At 29.5% G+C, this 19362-nt stretch overlaps 1 protein-coding gene across 1 annotated transcript; it reads right to left on the bottom strand.

Annotated features, from left to right (window-relative positions):
- Positions 1 to 439: 439 nt before the first annotated feature.
- Positions 440 to 19133, bottom strand: LOC145248678 (uncharacterized). The gene is made up of 2 exons (XM_080110337.1): positions 18704 to 19133; positions 440 to 2256 (listed from the first exon to the last, which is right to left on the bottom strand). Exon 2 carries the CDS (start codon positions 2040 to 2042, stop codon positions 951 to 953), a length of 1092 nt encoding a protein of 363 aa, XP_079966463.1. The 5' UTR covers positions 2043 to 2256; positions 18704 to 19133; the 3' UTR covers positions 440 to 950.
- Between the last annotated feature and the right edge of the window lie 229 nt (positions 19134 to 19362).

Below are 19362 nucleotides of genomic sequence, written 5' to 3'. Positions count from 1 at the left end.
AATTAAAAATTTTCTTCTTGTCCACACACGAGACACACTAGGCCGTATTGATGTGGGAGAGAACTAATTAATCTTTCTCCGACTGAGGATAGAAGAAACATTTTTTTTTTACACAAATAAAAATGCAGCATAAATATTTGTTTAACTACGGACAGAACCAATGTCAGGTAAAACTAAAATAATTAAATACCCAACTTTAATTTGGTCGGTTGGGAAAAATAAACTAACCTCAAATCCGGGGGCACGACTATGCCACGTGGAGGGCCGAAATATTGATAAATTATTCAATATCCCATTTATTTATAATGATATGTTATCAAATAAAGTTAATCCTTAAAATAGGTAAATTATTTGATAGCAATGAAATACTAATATTTGAGGGAATTAATTCACGGTAGAAGAATAAATTTATCGGGAATTTAAAAATATATAAAATTATCTGGGAGTAAGTGTCTCAAGAAACCTACAGTTAGCTTAGTGTTAACTGAAAATAAATTAAAGAATATTAAAATTCCGTAAAACGGACGTGCTATAAAACTAATATGCGGGTTCACTAAAACACGGAAATCTTACGTAGATATAACGAAGGCAACAAGTAAAGAAACATGCTAAATTTAATCAATAAAATTTAATCCTAACATATTTTTTAAAAAATCTTTAGAATTCTTTAGAATTTGCGTTTTGAAAACAAAGAATTCAAGATGGCGTCCTAATTGCAAAAAAAGGGAAAGATGCCATTCAAAAAAGAGCGGGAGAATATGGCAGGTGTTATGGGATGCAAAATGGAAATAGTGAAGGTCAGCTCACAAAATTAAAACATTCAAAAAACAAAAATGAAAATATTAAAGGAAGCATTGTTTACAAGATTATCAAGTGTGAGTTCTGAAACGTGTAGAAAGATTTTGTTTACGAGAACTTTAATATTAAAATTGTTCACATGAATATGGTTTTCACATTTTATGGTGGTTCATATGTTTCGTTAGATCTGATTTACGAAAACATGAATATACACATTTTTTACAAGGATATGGGTTTCCCCTAACGTGTAATCTCATGTGGTTCACTAGACATGGTTTGCGTGCACATGAATAATCACATAATTTACAAGAATATGGTTTTACTCCAGAGTGAGTACTTATGTGTTTCTTTAGGTTTGATTTATCTGAACATGAATATTGACATAGTACACAAGAATATGGTTTTACTCCAGTGTGAATTTGTATATGTCTCTCTAGATTTGATTTAGTTGAATATGAATGATGACATACTTTACAAGAATATGGCTTTTCCCCAGAGTGAGTTTTTATATGTCTTGTTAGTTTTGATTTATATGAAAATGAATATTGACATACTTCACAAGAATATGGCTTTTCCCCAGAGTGAGTTTTTATATGTTTCGTTAGATCTGATTTATTTGAAGATGAATAGTGAGATTGTTCACGAGAATATGGCTTTTCTCTAGTGTGAGTACTCATATTCATCGCTAGATTTGGTTTCACAGAAAAGCAATATTCCCATTGTTCCCAAGGATCTGGCTTTTCTCCAGTGTTAGTACTCATATGCATCGCTAGATTTGGTTCCTCAGGACGGGAATATCCCCATTGTTCACGAGAATATGGCATTTCAGTGTCAGTACTCATATGCATCTCTGGATTTGGTTTCTCTGAACTTGAAAATTTACATTGTTCCTGAGAATATGTCTTTTCTGCAGTGTGAGTACTCGTATGCGTCGCTAGATTTGGTTTCTCAGGACGGGAATATTGATATTGTTCACGAGAATATGGCTTTTCTCTTGTGTGAGTACTCATATGCATCGCTATATTTGGTTTCTCAGAAAAGCAATGTTCCCATTGTTCCCAAGGATCTGGCTTTTCTCCAGTGTGAGTACTCATATGCATAGCTAGATTTGGTTTCTCAGAAAAGCAACGTTCCCATTGTTCCCAAGGATCTGGCTTTTCTCCAGTGTTAGTACTTATATTCATCTCTAGATTTGGTTTATCAGAACAAGAAATTTCACACCAATTCTCAGTGTGGTTTATCATATACCGTGTACTTGAATTTTTCAGTAATTAATTTGAGAAACAAGAATAACAATATTTTTATGACAAATTATTCAATTTTTTCTGAGAAATATAAGATAGAAACTGTCATCTGTGGCAAATCAATCTTCAAACACGAATATGATTTTCTCTGTAGGAAATGTCAAAGAAAATATAGACTCGTTCAGATTCAACACACGCGTTCAAGCAGGAACATCTGCAAATAAAAAATAAATTGAATTTTATTATTTATTGCCAATATCATTTTAAGTGATTTGTATTCAAATATTTGTAATTTTCATCCTTATGGAATTTGTTTTACTGTTTTAAAAAAATTATTTGGAGATTTCGCTTTTATATTGATACAATCATAACTACGATCAATATCTGTTATATTGATACAATCATAACTACGATCAATATCTTTTATATTGATACAATCATAACTACGATCAATATCTTTTAAATTGATACAATCATAACTATGATGAATACCTTTTAAATTGATACAATCATAACTATGATGAATACCTTTTATATTGATACAATCATAACTATGATGAATATCTTTCATATAGGCCTGGTCGTCTGATTCTTGTTTAGTTTCTCTAGTGTTACGAATATAGACTCCAAGCCCGTGCATATGGACGTCTGAGTCCTTACAGCAGTGTGGGAGATAACCAGACTGTTAAAATGGTCAGAGGAAATGGGGTGTGGGTTAGTTTCACTTAATGCTAAGATATCCAGGACGTCTACTAGGAGAAATGATTCAGCGTCATCTTAGTTCTAAGCCCGCGCATATTCGTAAATGCAAGCCACAAAGGATGAGGCTGGTTAGTTTTTCTGGAGTTTGGTCCTGGTTTAAACGTAATTTTTAATTGAACTGTCATCTTATTTTATTTAATTTAAAGTTTTAGGGTGAGTGGGGGTTGTTGGACGAGTGATTTTGCAGAATATCAGACATACAATACAAGAAGATCAGCTGTCTTTGCCTACAGGATTGTAGCCCCATGAAAGCCCACAGAGAATGAGTGCAGGGTCCTTTTCCATGCGCGACATGGCACTACAAACATCCCGATATTATACAGCTGTTGATGGAGCAGCCGCTCTAAGTGCTACGGACATATAGTCAGAAAACAAGGTCGACCACTGCGTGATTATGACGTATGCCTGTGATAGCACCTTTACACCTGGCTAATAGGCAAATAAGGACTATGAAAGCCGGGCAATAGATAGTATTTCCCCTTAAGCAGTTTAGGTTTGCCGACCGGTAATTTCTTTACGTCACCAGCTCTAGGAAGCTTGTCCAGGACTGAAGAGGCCTCCCTCCCCTATGTTTAGCTTCAGTCTTCCTTCTCCAAGAGAAATGACCTGGGAAGATCTACGGGTCCATCAGAGCCGAGAGCGTTTGCCTCGCGCTTGATTGCTAAACCAGGTATTTCTGCGACCCCGCCTGTGTAGTTAGTGTTAATCGGTTGTGTAGTAGGTTATATATCTACTGAAAAATTGCACCCTTCAAAGTGGTTAAAAAGGGCATTTCTATGCATTTATTGTTAATGGAAGACGGGATATGTAGGAATTCATGCAGTGGAAGCAATTAAATTTGCAACATGGTTATACAGTATTGATACAATCATAAATATGATGAATATTTTTATATTGATACAATCATAAATGTGACGGATATCTTTTATATTGATACAATCATAAATGTGACGGATATCTTTTATATTGATACAATCATAGATGTGACGGATATCTTTTATATTGATACAATCATAAATGTGACGGATATCTTTTATATTGATACAATCATAAATGTGACGGATATCTTTTATATTGATACAATCATAAATGTGACGGATATCTTTTATATTGATACAATCATAAATGTGACGGATATCTTTTATATTGATACAATCATAACTATGACGGATATCTTTTATATTGATACAATCATAACTATGATGAATATCTTTTATATTGATAAAATCATAACTATGATGAATATCTTTTATATTGATACAATCATAACTATGATGAATATCTTTTATATTGATACAATCATAACTATGATGAATATCTTTTATATTGATACAATCATAACTATGATGAATATCTTTTATATTGATACAATCATAACTGCGATGAATATCTTTTATATTGATAAAATCATAACTATGATGAATATCTTTTATATTGATACAATCATAACTATGATGAATATCTTTTATATTGATACAATCATAACTATGATGAATATCTTTTATATTGATACAATCATAACTATGATGAATATCTTTTATATTGATACAATCATAACTATGATGAATATCTTTTATATTGATACAATCATAACTATGATGAATATCTTTTATATTGATACAATCATAACTATGATGAATATCTTTTATATTGATACAATCATAACTATGACGGATATCTTTTATATTGATACAATCATAACTATGATGAATATCTTATATATTGATACAATCATAACTATGATGAATATCTTTTATATTGATACAATCATAACTATGATGAATATCTTTTATATTGATAAAATCATAACTATGATGAATATCTTTTATATTGATACAATCATAACTATGATGAATATCTTTTATATTCATACAATCATAACTATGATGAATATCTTTTATATTGATACAATCATAACTATGATGAATATCTTTTATATTGATACAATCATAACTATGACGGATATCTTTTATATTGATACAATCATAACTATGATGAATATCTTTTATATTGATAAAATCATAACTATGATGAATATCTTTTATATTGATACAATCATAACTATGATGAATATCTTTTATATTGATACAATCATAACTATGATGAATATCTTTTATATTGATACAATCATAACTATGATGAATATCTTTTATATTGATACAATCATAACTATGATGAATATCTTTTATATTGATACAATCATAACTGCGATGAATATCTTAATTTTTTAATAAATTTTCACCCCAAACAAAGCACATTTCCACATTGAAGTAGGAGGCTATTATCGGGGACATAAGTTGCAGGGGCATTAGGAAGAGAGATGAATAGCAAGATTTTTGTTCACATTACACTGGAACTTCTGCATATCAGTACAGTTGGGAAACCGGAATCCCGGAAGGGAGTTCCGAAGTCTTGCAGTTCTGGGGGAGAAACTATTGGAGCTCTTTCTGTATGAATGAAAGGTAGAAGGCATGTTTTAAGAAATCTAAACTTCCTTACTTGAAAAGAATTTAGTTTTTCAACCATTTAAGCAAAATGTAAGACTAGAGCAATTTGAAATTAAAGTAAAGATGAAAACGAAACGAAATTTTTATTTTCATTCCATTTTTAAAACAACCAAACAATTTTCGACAAATTTTACTTTCTATTCTACTATCATTTTACTGGATATTTTTTCGTATTTTTTTTAAATTTATAATTTTGACACGACAGGTAAGTACGAAATTCTTTCTTCTTAAATGCGTTTGTTTAAAAGATCACTAATCTAGACACACATTGGTGTTTGTTTAGAATTTAGGGGAATTCTGGACAAAAATATTTTTATGCCAGAGATAGGAATGCTAAATTGAAATTTTTCATAAACAATGGCTGGCAAATATTTTTTTAAAGTTTGTGCACCCAAAATTGTGTACTCTGCATTATAGAAACTTTCAAGTAAAACCAATGGTATACACTTAATTACCATGCAACACTTATGGACATATCCAAAAATTACGAAAAACTATGCAATTAAATAGTAATGAACATAAATTTGGAATACAATTAACGAGAATTGAGATTTGCTAAATAAAAAAACGAAGAGTTCGAATCGTAACAAGGGAGTTATTTCTGAAAGTTTTGAAAATCTTAGCACAACTTCATTTTCGCTAATTATCTTCGAAATTTGTTTTCATTAATAATTAATGTTTTTACATTGTTTTTCGGGATTTAAAAAAAAATATATATTTGGTGCAAGTCTATAAATGGTCCTTCTATTTATTTGTTTCTTTATCATATATTCGATTCGATGTCTATACTAATAAATGCCTTAAAAATAAGAATTATCGAACATTTATTACTATAGACAACAAAATGAAAAAGTAAAATATACAACAAATAAATGCTACCAAACGCAAGATATGCTAAAAGTAAAAATAAAATAAAAATAAGCAGTTTATATATTTTTCAAAAATACAAACAAAATAACTTAGGCATAAACAATTATAGCGAGGAACAGTCCATTTGATGACTGCTTCTGATATTGGTGCCGGGAAAACTCGTCTCCGGAAAACTCGTCTCCGGGAAAACTCGTCTCCAGGAAAACTCGTCTCCAGGAAAACTCGTCTCCGGGAAAACTCGTCTCCGGGAAAACTCGTCTCCGGAAAACTCGTCCCCTTTCGCTAGGTAGGAAAACTGGTCCGTTATTGAATAAATATCGATTGAAAACACATTTTATGATCGTTCTTGAAGGAGATATTGTTTTCTAAAATAAACTATAGCCCCCCCCCCATAATACTTTTAAAAAAATATTTTTACTTGTTTAATGTTTTTTTTTGTGTTTTTAATAAAAGCGTTTATTATGTTCATAAACGAGACCGCATATTTGTTTTTATATTAATATAAAAAGAATTTACTTATATACTGTTGTTTATAAAAGGGTAAAATCGATTTTTCTACCTCGCCGACTATGTTGTTTATTTATATGGAATCGTTTATTTGGTAAAGAAAAAAAAACAGAAAACAAACAAAAAACATGTCGGTCGAGTGTTACGGGAGAACGAGAAATAATGCTTAGGGGGTCTTGATAATCGCTAAAACATAGAAAATTAAAGAAATTACTAAGAGAGATTTGGTTTTAAAAAGAAAATAATAAATTTTAATATTTTTTAAAATATAATTTAGAGAGAGAGGGGGGGGCGATAAAACCTATATCTCCCTTCGAAAAGCAACCAACAAAAAATGAAATTAAAAAGATTCTTGATAAACGATAGCGGAGTTTTCAATAAAATTGATTAATAAATTTATTTAGTGATTACTTTCTCTCTTAATGATTGATTTTAGAATTTTGAAGTAAAAATTTAAAAAATTAAAAATGAGTTAACGAGAGATTGTTAGCACATGGCATCTCTCGCGTCAAAAAATATTTCGCTTTTAATTTATTAGTTAATTTTTGCAAAATTTGACAGGACGACAATAAATGTTGATAATTGATAAAAATCATAATTTTAAATAACGCATGAGTGCATTTGGTATGACAGAAAACAAAAACATAACAACAAAAAACTATCATAATTAAAAAACAAAACCAAAAGCGTAACGAAGAATCGAATCGCTCCCTGTTTTTTAATTTTTGGGTTTTGTTTTTTTTATTGTTTTTATGACTCCAAAAAACATTCGTTAAAATAAGAACAAAAAATAATTTGTAATTAACTTTGTATGAACATAATAAACGCTTTAAAATAAGTTAGACCACTAAGAACTTAGCCAGTTAGGTAGAAAACGGACACTTAGAAAATCGATTTTATTTAAAAAACAAAAAAAAAACATTAAATAAGTAAAAATATTTTTTTTAAAAATATTATGGGGGGCTATAGTTTATTTTAAAAAAAACAATATCTCCTTCAAGAACGATCATAAAATGTGTTTTCAATCGATATTTATTCAATTAGGGACCAGTTTTCCTACCTAGCGAAAGGGGACGAGTTTTCCCGAGACGAGTTTTCCCGAGACGAGTTTTCCCGAGACGAGTTTTCCCGGGACGAGTTTTCCCGGGACGAGTTTTCCCGGGACGAGTTTTCCCGGGACGAGTTTTCCTAAATTCTCTGATATTGAAATCAGAAATCAACATTATGTTATTCGTTCCTCGTAATTTATGTACACTTAGTGTTGTTTCTTTTTTATGGAACTCCTGCATTGCAACATGTCGGCAATGGAGGCGAGTTATCGACCCCTTTATGAAACTCAAATATAAAGAAGTTTCTTCATAAATATTTCATGTTTTTTAAATTACTACATTGATGAATTAAAATTATATTTTGATACATTTTATACAACCTTAATGTAACCCCCCCAAAAAAAATACTATAAACAATCTATAAATGTTTTTAGCATATTTTTTTTCAATTATGAATCACTCATTAAAAAGAAATATTAAAACTTTAAAATTATAGTTCGATACATTTTTATACTTTAAAATTAAGTACTCCTTGTGCGTTGAGTCTTATAGTTCACAGCCTAAATATTCAATGACCTCTCCCCTTGGTGCGGAAATAAACTTTTTTATTTTGTAAACAAACGAACGTATTGTACTTATGGATGTTTGATACCGAAAGAAATATGAACTTTAACAAAAAATAATGTTACTTTTATTTCATTAAATTGTTAGGTGAAAGTGCAAAATAGTTCACCCCACCTCCATGTTAAGAATGGTTTTCTAAATAGTTATTATTTCAACGTTGTTTGTACTCTCGGGGTGTCAAACATGTATAAGTACCTATTTTAGTGAGTCAAAACTGAACTCTGTCATATTTGGTCAGTAAGTTTTATTTATATTGGAATCAGTTTATAATTTCATGTCAGAAATATACTCAGTGACCGATTGACCCCAGAAATGTCCCCCAGAACGGTTTCATACTCAACTGTGAGCATGAAACTGTGAGATGAATTGGTCATAAAACCTTTTCGCACGTATACGCGACAACACGTTATCTTTCACTTTAGTTTATGTGTCTGTTGAATTTGTTAATAAGGCAATAAAACTATTTTTGGTAATTAACAACATTGATACAGTTTAGCTTTGAGAATTTTGTGTTACTGTTCCCAGTCCAGCTTTGGACTACTATTCTCATCTTGAGTATTCCTATTTACTTGCTTCCCCAAGAGGGCAAAGTTAGACACAATGTCGTTTTTTTTTTATGTGGGCAATATCCAGCTCTCCTACAAGAGGAACTCTAGATCAGAACAAAAATTAAAATTGTCTCAGTCTGAAAGGATTTATTAATTCTTCATTGAACGGGGAGATAATAGGCGGAGTGTAGCATCAGAAGTGATACTACACTTTGTTAACGTATCAGTCGATGCAACCTCCGACAGAAATTCTGTGCAGATTCTCGAGTTCAACAGAAACATTCCAGAGTTCAATATTTATTCAATAATAGCAGTTTTGGATAAATAAGAAAAAATGGCAAAGCCCAACTTATCAACGATAAAATACATTCAATGATAAAATAAATTTAGAGTGCACCAAAATTAGTTTTTTTCTTTTATCAAAGATAAAAGCCAGTCGAGGATAAGTGTCAACCAGGGAGCTTTTAATTACACTAAACAAAGTGCATCTTTTCTGGATCATTTTTATTTTGTTTTGTTTTAGGGAAAAAAAACTTATCCCCGTGTGTGTTTTATCCTTGATACCTAGCGATTCATTATGAAAAAAGAACCCAAAAATACAACTACAACTTGTCCAGAAAACATGCATTTTGTTTAGTGGAATTGAAAACTTCCACATTAACCCTTATCCTCGAGTGTTTTATCCTTGATAAGTTGCGATTCATTAGTCCTAAGTACCACATTTTGAGGAGCTAGATAGTCACCAGATTAAAAACCGACATTGTGTTTGGGGTGCAATTAAATAAGAACCTTTAGATAAACAATGCTTCTAAACTGAGGTAATTGTAATTTTTTGTTCCGATCGAAAATGCCCCTTTCTGGGGAGCTGGATATTCCCCAGATTTAAAACCAACCTTGTGTCTAACTTTGCCCTGGCGAATTAATAATGCAATTAAATAAGAACCTTTAGATAAACTGAGGTAATTGTAATCTTTTGTTCCGATGAAAACGGCCCCTTTTTTGGGGGTGGGGGCTAGATATTAAAAATCGACCTTGTGTCTAACTCTGCCCTCGTTGACAGCAAGAAAATAGGAACTTTTACAAAACCCCAAATGAGGTTAGAATTTGGGACCCCATAGCTTCAGTAGCATCTTTTGGTGCCATTTTTACCTAGTTATTCACTTGTGCCATTTTTACCGGTGCCAATTTTACCGGTGCCATTTTTACCAGTGCCATTTCTACCGGTGCCATTTTTACCGAGCACCGTACGGTACACACTATGTTTTTCGAGCTGAATAAACATGTTACATTGAATAAAAACACGAAAAATATATCCAGTTTGGTAGAAAAGTAACTTATCTTGCCTTTGATAACATTTATTTGTTATATATTTGTTTTTTGGCAACTTTTTCGAATCTGTGTGTTACAAACCCGATAGTTTTATCCTCAAATTAATTTTAAAAAAAAATATTTGTTTTTAAAAACCGTGAAACTTTGCTGTGCGTAATAAAAGAAAATAATAAAATATTTAAATAATTTAAAAAAATATTTTTTATTCTTTTTTTTTTTTTTTGTAATTTTATGTTTTAAAACTTTAATAATTCCTTATATCGTGATTTGACGGTGTAAATACGGATGTGATACTTCTAAAGTTGTCGGGCTTACTTTCGAATTTGCCGGGCTTAACTGCAAGACTTCCGAAAATAAAACAACTGTGAAAATTAAACAAAGTACCCTACACTTAATAAATAATAATTTACAAATATTAAAACTGTACAACTTTAAAAAATAGTATAAATATTTTTTTTTAACACCCAATGGTAATACCGCATACCATTTAATATATTTCTGAATTTATTGTTTTTCATACGACGCCGCCATTAATTTCTGTAAAAATTTCTTCAGCATATACAGAATACCGACCGTACTATTTTTAGTTAGGGGTTTCAAATTATATTCAATGTTTACTGTATATTGTCAGAAAGAAAAACAAAACAAAAACTAACTTTTCTGTTAGAACTTCTGCAGTTTACGAACCGGTTTTTTTTCTTCTTTTTTCAGATAGGAGTTTCAGGTTAAATTCAAATTTATAGTTTGTTAGTTTAAGTTCGAAATGCACCCGTTCCTCTTCTGATTGGGTTTCTTAATAACGCTACTATTTCAATTTACAATTGAACAAATTGTTTCGTAATGTTTTTAATTTATATAATAGTAAAATCATTTTTAAATGTCTTCATAAACAGCATTTTTCAGGATTAAAAAATTCATAAATATACTTTTTTTATACCTCATAGTAATGCCATATTTCATATAATATATTCATGAATGAATTGTTTTCTGAGCATTTTACAGTCAACGGAGAAAAAAGGCCAAAGACCCTAGCGTTTTGATCTGATGTTTTGGAATTTAGGAAAACTCGCCCCCAGAAAACACGTCTCCATAAAACTCGTACCCGGAAAACTCGACCCCTTTTGCTAAGTAGGAAAACTGGTCCCTTATTGAATAAATATCGATTGAAAACACTTTTTATGACAGTTTTTGAAGATATTGTCTTTAAAAGAGAATACACATCCCATAATATTAATATATATATATATATATATATATATATATATATATATACTTTTACTTGTTTACTGTGGTTTTAAAAAATATTAAGTTATTTTTTCTAAGTTTTCATTTTCTACCTAGCTTTGAAAGTTTTCGGTCTCAACTTATTTGAAACAGTTTATTTAGTTAAAAAAAAAAAAAAAAATGTCGACTGTTACTTATGAACAAAAAATGTCCGACATAAGTGGATCACGTCTTAGAAGTATAGTTGCTCAAAAATAGAAAATTAAAGAAAATATTAAGGTAGATATAGTTCTAAAACGACTCCTCCTCCAAAAGAAAATTGGTATATTTTTAGATAATGCACATCCCATAATATTTTTAATATTTTTACATGCTTATTCTTTTAAAAAGAATTAAATTGATTTTTCTAAATTTTCGTTTTCAACCTAGCTTTGTCAGTTTTTGGTGTTTAAACTTATTTGAAAGAGTTTATTTAGTTAAAAAGAAATAACAAGTAATGTCGCACTCGACATTATTTAGTAAATAATTTTGAACAAAATAATGTCCGAAAATTAAAGAAAATACTGAGGTAGATATAGTTTTAAAACGAGCCTCCCCCACCCCCAAAAGAAAATAAATTTGTATATCTTTAAGTACTGCACAAGTGCCCCCGAAATGACTTTTAAACGATGAGCTCCCCTCCCGATGTTAAGAATGGCTTTCGAAATTATTTCAGCGCGGTACCAAAATTACATAAGACCATGTTTTTTTTTTCTTTTTTGTTTTGTAATAACACAAGAATTATTTAAACTAAATTAATTCTTCTAAATAAAATAATTGCTTTCTTGGATAATACGTGTTTTCTTTCTTTATTTTTGTTTCGTAATGACACAAAAGTGTTAAAACTAGAGTATTTTTTTAAAATAAATATTTGGTTTCGTTTTTCGTATCTTTACTCCGTGATCAAGTTTATTTTTTTTAAGCAAGAGTTAAAAATTTAAAAAAATATTATGGGGATGCATCTCCTTCAAGAACGGTAATGAATTGTGTTTTCAATCGATATTTATTCAATAAGGGACCAGTTTTCCTACCTAATAAAAAGGGGGGGGGGTCCGGGTACGAGTTCTCCGGAAATGAGTTTTCCCCGGGACGAGTTTTCCGGGCACCGATGTTTTGAATATAATAAACTAGTTATGACCAAAGTTTCATTTCATTCGGACAAAACACTAAGAAACGGAGCCTAATTAGAGTCGGGGCCCGTTTGATTTGGTGGTGGGGGGGGTCACCCTGTACAAACGCCCAATCTTTTTTGGATTTGTTTTCTTTTAATGTAAATAAGGTAACTGTTACCTTACGCCACAATAGAACACCGACCTCTAATTTGTTTTTTAGGGGTATTCGAGGTCGCTGACAACGTTTTTTTTTTTTTTTTTTTTTTTTTTTTTGCAAACCGCCGGTAAAAAACTTTATTTTTTGATAAATTAAAAAAAAAAAAACATTTTTTTTTTAACTTTCTTATTTGAAAGATTCCTACGCGATGTAATACGACACCCCACTACGCCCGTTCGCACGCGAACATATCATGTAAGAAAACACTACCGAATGCGGTGAAATGGCACAAAATAGCCCCAAGGTCTAGGGGTTCATACCATGCAGACGGTAAATTTGCGGCGGGTTTGATTATCAGATTCGTTGTCAGCGACCTCGAATACCTCTAAAAAGACAAATTAGAGTGGTCGGTGTTCTGTTGTAACGTAAGATAACATTTACCGTAAATAATTTGAAATAAGGTTTGAAATATGTTTATAGTAATTATCTTTCAGATTAGCAAAATAATATTTTCCAAAATTTTACGAAAAACCTTTAAATAAATTCATTTTCTTTTAGTGGCCAAATATTACTAATATACTATTAACCATGAAATACTTTGACGAATCGATACAAAAAAATAATAACTGCGCATTTTGCTAAAAATACGATAATTTATTTCAACAATTCCTTATTACTTAATATCAATTCACCTGTGGTCGACTACAGATGCTAAAAATAGTTCCGTATTAACAAACAGTTGTTACCTCCTCCTTTTCCAAAATTACGAACATGCCTGCACGATGCAAATTGCCAAGAAACTAGGAAAAGGGACCGAAAGTTAATGTTTTTTTTGTGTGTGTTTTTTTTCCAATAGTGTTTTTATTTAACCGCACACTTATTAAATCTATGTTTTCAAAATAGAATTTTTCCGGATTAAAAATTCATAATATACTTTTTTTTTGCCCACCTCGTAGTACTGCCGTATTCCATATAATATATTTCTGAATTCATTGTTTTTCATAGTACGGTGCCATTAATTTCTGTTAAAATACTATATTTTTCTTCAGTGTATGCTGAATACAGACCGTCCTATTTTCGTTGGGATTTTCGGCAGTCTTGCAGTTAAGTCCCGGCAAAGTTCGACAACTCTTGAAGGGTCACATCAGTATTTTACACCGTCAAATCACGAATATTACAAATTATTAGCTTTAAAATAAAATTTAGTTTTAAAAAAAAAAAATGTGAGTTTGTATTACTGTACACAGATTCGAAAAGTTGTCAAAAAACAAATATATAACAAATAAATGTTACCAAAGGAAAGATAAGTTACTTCTCTACCAAACTGGATAATTTTTTAGGGTTTTTATTTAATGTAACATGTTTACATTAAATGTTTACCAATATATTTGAAAATTGCAAATGGCGGCGGAGCGGAGCACGGAGAAGCACTCTCTGGTAAACACAGTAAGTTTGGGAAAACGAGTTAAAACTAGAAAATACACAAAATACTGTTAAAAACCCACCGAACATATGTCAGCCTATGTCATGGTAACATATATTGAGAGAGTTTCTAATTTTTGTGAGTTTTAACTCATTTTCCCAAGCTTACCGTGTTTACCAGAGAGTGCCCCTGCCCCGCTATTTGCAATTTTCGGATACATCGGTAAACATTGTAGGTTTTTCCGAGCCTAATAAACATGTTACATTAAATAAAAACACTAAAGGATTATCTTGTTAGGTAGAAAAATGACTTATCTTGCCTTTGATAACATTTATTTGTTATATATTTGTTTTTTGACAACTTTTTCGAATCTATGTGTACAGTAAATACACACCCAAAAATGTAATTAATATAAAAAATATTTTAATATTGTAAGTAAGCACTTGATTAAATAAAGTAAATGAACAAAATATACATTTTTATATATTTATAACTATTTATTTAACAGAAAAATTAAACAATTTTTAGAAACGAACAAAATAAAATCTGAAGTAATGAACCACGTAACAAAATATGAATTTATACAAAATAAATCAACTTTGAAAATTAAACATTTCTTAAGTGTATTGTCATCTTACCCTTTTAATAATTCGTCGAAATTATATTAATTATATATTTTATATTAATTACTTATTTTTTATTTTAAAACTAATAATTCGTGATTTGACGGTGTACAATACTGATGTGAAGAGTTGTCGAACTTTGCCGGGACTTAACTGCAAGACTGCCGGATTTTCAAATTAAATTCAATTTTTACAGTATATTGTTAGCAAAAAAAATTTAAAAAAAAACAAATGAAACTTTTCTAAGGGAACTTCTGCAGTTTACGAACCATTTTTTTTTTTTTTTTTTTTTTTAGATAGGAGTTTCAGGTTAAATTCAAATTTATAGTATTTATTGTTAGTTTAAGTTCAAAATAGTTAAATGGAGTCCCCTACATCTTCTGGTTGGGTTTCTAAATAATAACGTTATTACAATTTACAATTGAACAAATTGTTTCGTAGTATTTTTATCAAGTTATATAACAGTAAAATCATTTTCAAATGGTTACATAAATAGCATTTTTCAGTAATGCATGATTTTACATAAGATATTCCTGAATTCATTGTTTTTTCATACGACGGCGCCATTAAATTCTTAAGAAAATACAGCAAAGGTCATAAAATGTTCGAGACAAAAAAAAAAAAAAAAAAAAAAAAAAACTCGCGTTATTACAAAGGTTTATCTCTTTCTTATTAGTACGTTCTTTTTTTTTCAGAACTTATTTTAAAAAATAAAAAAAAATATGGATATAAAAAAAATATCTTGCATGTTATGTTATGTGCTTAAATAATAAATTATTGCTCAGGAACTTATTTAATATGGAGAGTGTGTTGTATATATTGTGTACTTTCACCTAACAATTTAATAAAAGTTACCGTAAAACTTGCATTTCTTGATTAAATAAGTCTAAAAACGCTAATTCATCAAATTCCCTTATAATCAATTTTTGTCGCAAAGAGAATGACAACATTAGTAAAAAAAAAAATGTTCCTGCCTTTAATAAACACTTATTCTGAATTTTTTTTTTTTTTTTTTTTTTTTTTTTAGATTATTGCCTTTTACTTATTATGGGATGTTCAGGTTGAATTCAATTCTTATGGTTTTTGTTTATTAAATTTTATATAAAACTACAGAATATTTTATGTTCCCGCTCACGCTCACCATGTTAAGCATGGGTTTCTAAATAATAGCGTTACTATTTCAGCACGGTCCGTATTTTGTATAAGCAGTAAAAAGTTAAATTATAATTTAATCTGAAAGGGGAAAAAGATTCGTTAAATTAATATTTGTTCAATTCTGGATCCATTTAGAAAACAAATAAATTTTTGGTGCTAATGCAGAGAGTGATCCGCGCTATTTTTTTTAAATCGTATTTCCACGTTTAATTAAAGTTTTATGATATGTTTATTCAGTTGTAAGGTTAAAGTACAGAATAGGTACAAAACACCCTCTCCATGTTAAGAATGGCTTTTTAAATAATAACGTTATTATTTCAGCACCGATCACTCTTTGCATAAGTACCAAATTTTTAGTTTCCAAAGAACATTAAAATTAATAAAAATATTTTTTTAGATAGTAAATTGCTTTCTATAAATTCATGTACAAAATTTTGGAGGAACCGATTTAAAATAATGAACCTGGAAATTACTTCACAGTCGACAGCCATTTAAAGTGAAAAACTATACATTTCACCATTTCAATTTCTTTACCGTTTAAATTTCTGGTGCTAGTGCATTTACTGATCTAAGCTATTTTTTTTTTTAACTCTGGAAAGTCTAGATAATCGCTTAAATCATAAAAACAAAACAAACATTTATATTTGTCGGCCATGTTGTTTTCTTTTCAATTCGACATTTTATTTTCGAAACAAATAAAACTTTAAAATACGTCTACTTGTTATATATATATATATATATATATATATATATACATATATATTTTAAATCTTTTGTTTGTAACGTTACTATTTCAGCACGGTCCGGGTTTTGTATTAGCGCCAAAAAGTTCAATTGTAATTTAATTTGAAAAAAAAGAAAAAGGTTTGATAAAATAATTCCGGATCCATTTATAAAACAAATGGATTTTAGTTTTGAAAGAAAATCAAAAAGAAAAATATTTTTTAAATAGTAAATTGCTTTCTATGAATCCATGTACACAATTTTGGAGGAACCGATTTAAAATATTGAACCTGGAAATTACTTCACAGTCGACAGTCATTTAAAGTGAAAAACTACACATTTTACCATTTCAATTTCTGTAACGTTTAAATTTCTTTAAGCAAATTGATCCAGTAAAGGGGAAATCGAGATGTTCATAGGAATAAAAAAAAAAATACACTGACGTAAAATGCATTGCATTGTTAAAAGTAATAAAATATCGAAAAACAATAAAATAAAAAAAATACACCGACGTAAAATGCATTGCATTGTTAAAAGTAATAAAATATCGAAAAACAATCTTACCTAATTCATCGAATTCCCTTATAAACAATTTTTGTCGCAAAGAGAATGACAACATTAGTAAAAAATGTTCCTGCCTTTTCTTTTAATAATAATAATTAGAAACATTTATTCCGAATTTTTTTTTTTTTACAGATTATTGCCTTTTACTTATAAGATATTCAGGTTGAATTCAATTCTTATGGTTTTTGTTTATTAAATTTTATATAAAACTACAGAATATTTTATGTTCCCGCTCACCATGTTAAGCATGGGTTTCGGTATTATTATACAAACACCGTGACAGCGTTAGGGTTAGGGTTAGGATTAGGGTTAGGGTTAGGGTTTAGGGTTAGGGTTAGGGTTAATTCGCTGTCACGGTGTTTGTATAGTTTTACCTGGGTTTCTAAATAATAGCGTTACTATTTCAGCACGGTCTGTATTTTGTATAAGCAGCAAAAAGTTAAATTATAATTTAATCTGAAAGGAGAAAAAGGTTTGTTAAATTAATGTTTGTTCAATTCTGGATCCATTTATAATACAAATAAATTTTTGGTGCTAATGCAGAGAGTGATCCGCACTAAAATCGTATTTCCACGTTTAATTAAAGTTTTATGATATGTTTATTCAATTGTAAGGTTAAAGTACAGAATAGGTACAAAACACCCTCCCCATGTTAAGAATGGCTTTTTTAAATAATAACGTTATTATTTCAGCACGGATCACTCTCTGCATAAGTACCAAATTTTTAGTTTCCAAAGAAAATTAAAAATAAAAATATTTTTTTAGATAGTAAATTGCTTTCTATGAATTCCTATACAAAATTTGAGGAACCGATTTAAAATATTGAACGTTGAAATGACTTCACAGTCGACATTAATTTAAAGTGAAAAACTATACATTTACCATTTCAATTTCTTTACCGTTTAAATTTCTGGTGCTAGTGCATTTACTGATCTAAGCTTTTTTTTTAACTCTGGGAAGTCTCGATAATCGCTTAAATCATAAAAACAAAACAAACTACAAACATTTATACTTGTCGGCCATGTTGTTTTCTTTTGAACTCTCCAATTCGACATTTTATTTTCGAAACAAATAAAAGGTTTGTTAAAATAATGTTTGTTCAATTCCGGATCCATTTATAAAACAAATGGATTTTAGTTTCGAAAGAAAATCAAAAAGAAAAATATTTTTTAAATAGTAAATTGCTTTCTATGAATCCATGTACACAATTTTGGAGGAATCGATTTAAAATATTGAACCTGGAAATTACTTCACAGTCGACAGTCATTTAAAGTGAAAAACTACACATTTTACCATTTCAATTTCTGTACCGTTTAAATTTCTTTAAGCAAATTGATCCAGTAAAAGGAAATTCGAGATGTTCATAGGAATAATAAAATAAAAATACACTAACGTAAAATGCATTGCATTGTTAAAAGTAATAAAATATCGAAAAACAATCTTACCTTTCATTGTAAACAATTGAATACGAAAACGGCAATAAAAAGTTGGATGATTTCTTTTTTGTTTATGTCAAAAATGGAAAATTTGGTCAATTTGTAGAGATTTCTTTACAAAATTAATACAATTTCAAATGTCCAATTCATTAAGAAATCCAAGAATAAATGAATATTGAAAAAGTTAAAAAATTAAAAACTCAAAAACACGATTGAAACGTGAATTTTAAAAATGGATGAACAAAAAATGAAAGTTTAAAATGAAAACATATGACGATTAAAAAAGATTTAAAAAAATAAAACGTTATAATGAAACGTTTTCAATTTTAAAATGTCCGTTATTTACGTGTTAGAAAACGTTTTCCTATCAACGTACTGTCAATTCATAAGATTAAAATAATTAAAACTGAGAAAAAGAATAAAACTAAGATATCTTTGCTTTGCGTTACTTATATATGTTAACGGCCAAGAACAGTTTATATAAATATTTAAATGAATATATATTATGCAAATATATATTATGTAAATATATCTGTATTGACGTTATGTTGTTATATATATATATATATATATATATATATATATATATATATATATATATAACAACATAACTTTATTTATTTTATTCTTATTATAAAAAACCTAGACACCTCAAAAGCATGTGGACC

This window comes from Euprymna scolopes, chromosome 27, assembly GCF_053919585.1.
Source record: "Euprymna scolopes isolate OS-2025 chromosome 27, ASM5391958v1, whole genome shotgun sequence".
Taxonomy (NCBI): domain Eukaryota; kingdom Metazoa; phylum Mollusca; class Cephalopoda; order Sepiida; family Sepiolidae; genus Euprymna; species Euprymna scolopes.
This window is presented reverse-complemented; position numbering and strand designations above follow the sequence as displayed.

Coding starts and splice junctions, on each gene's coding strand:
- LOC145248678 (XM_080110337.1), bottom strand. CDS start 2,042: ATGATAAACCACACTGAGAATTGGTGTGAAATTTCTTGTTCTGATAAA.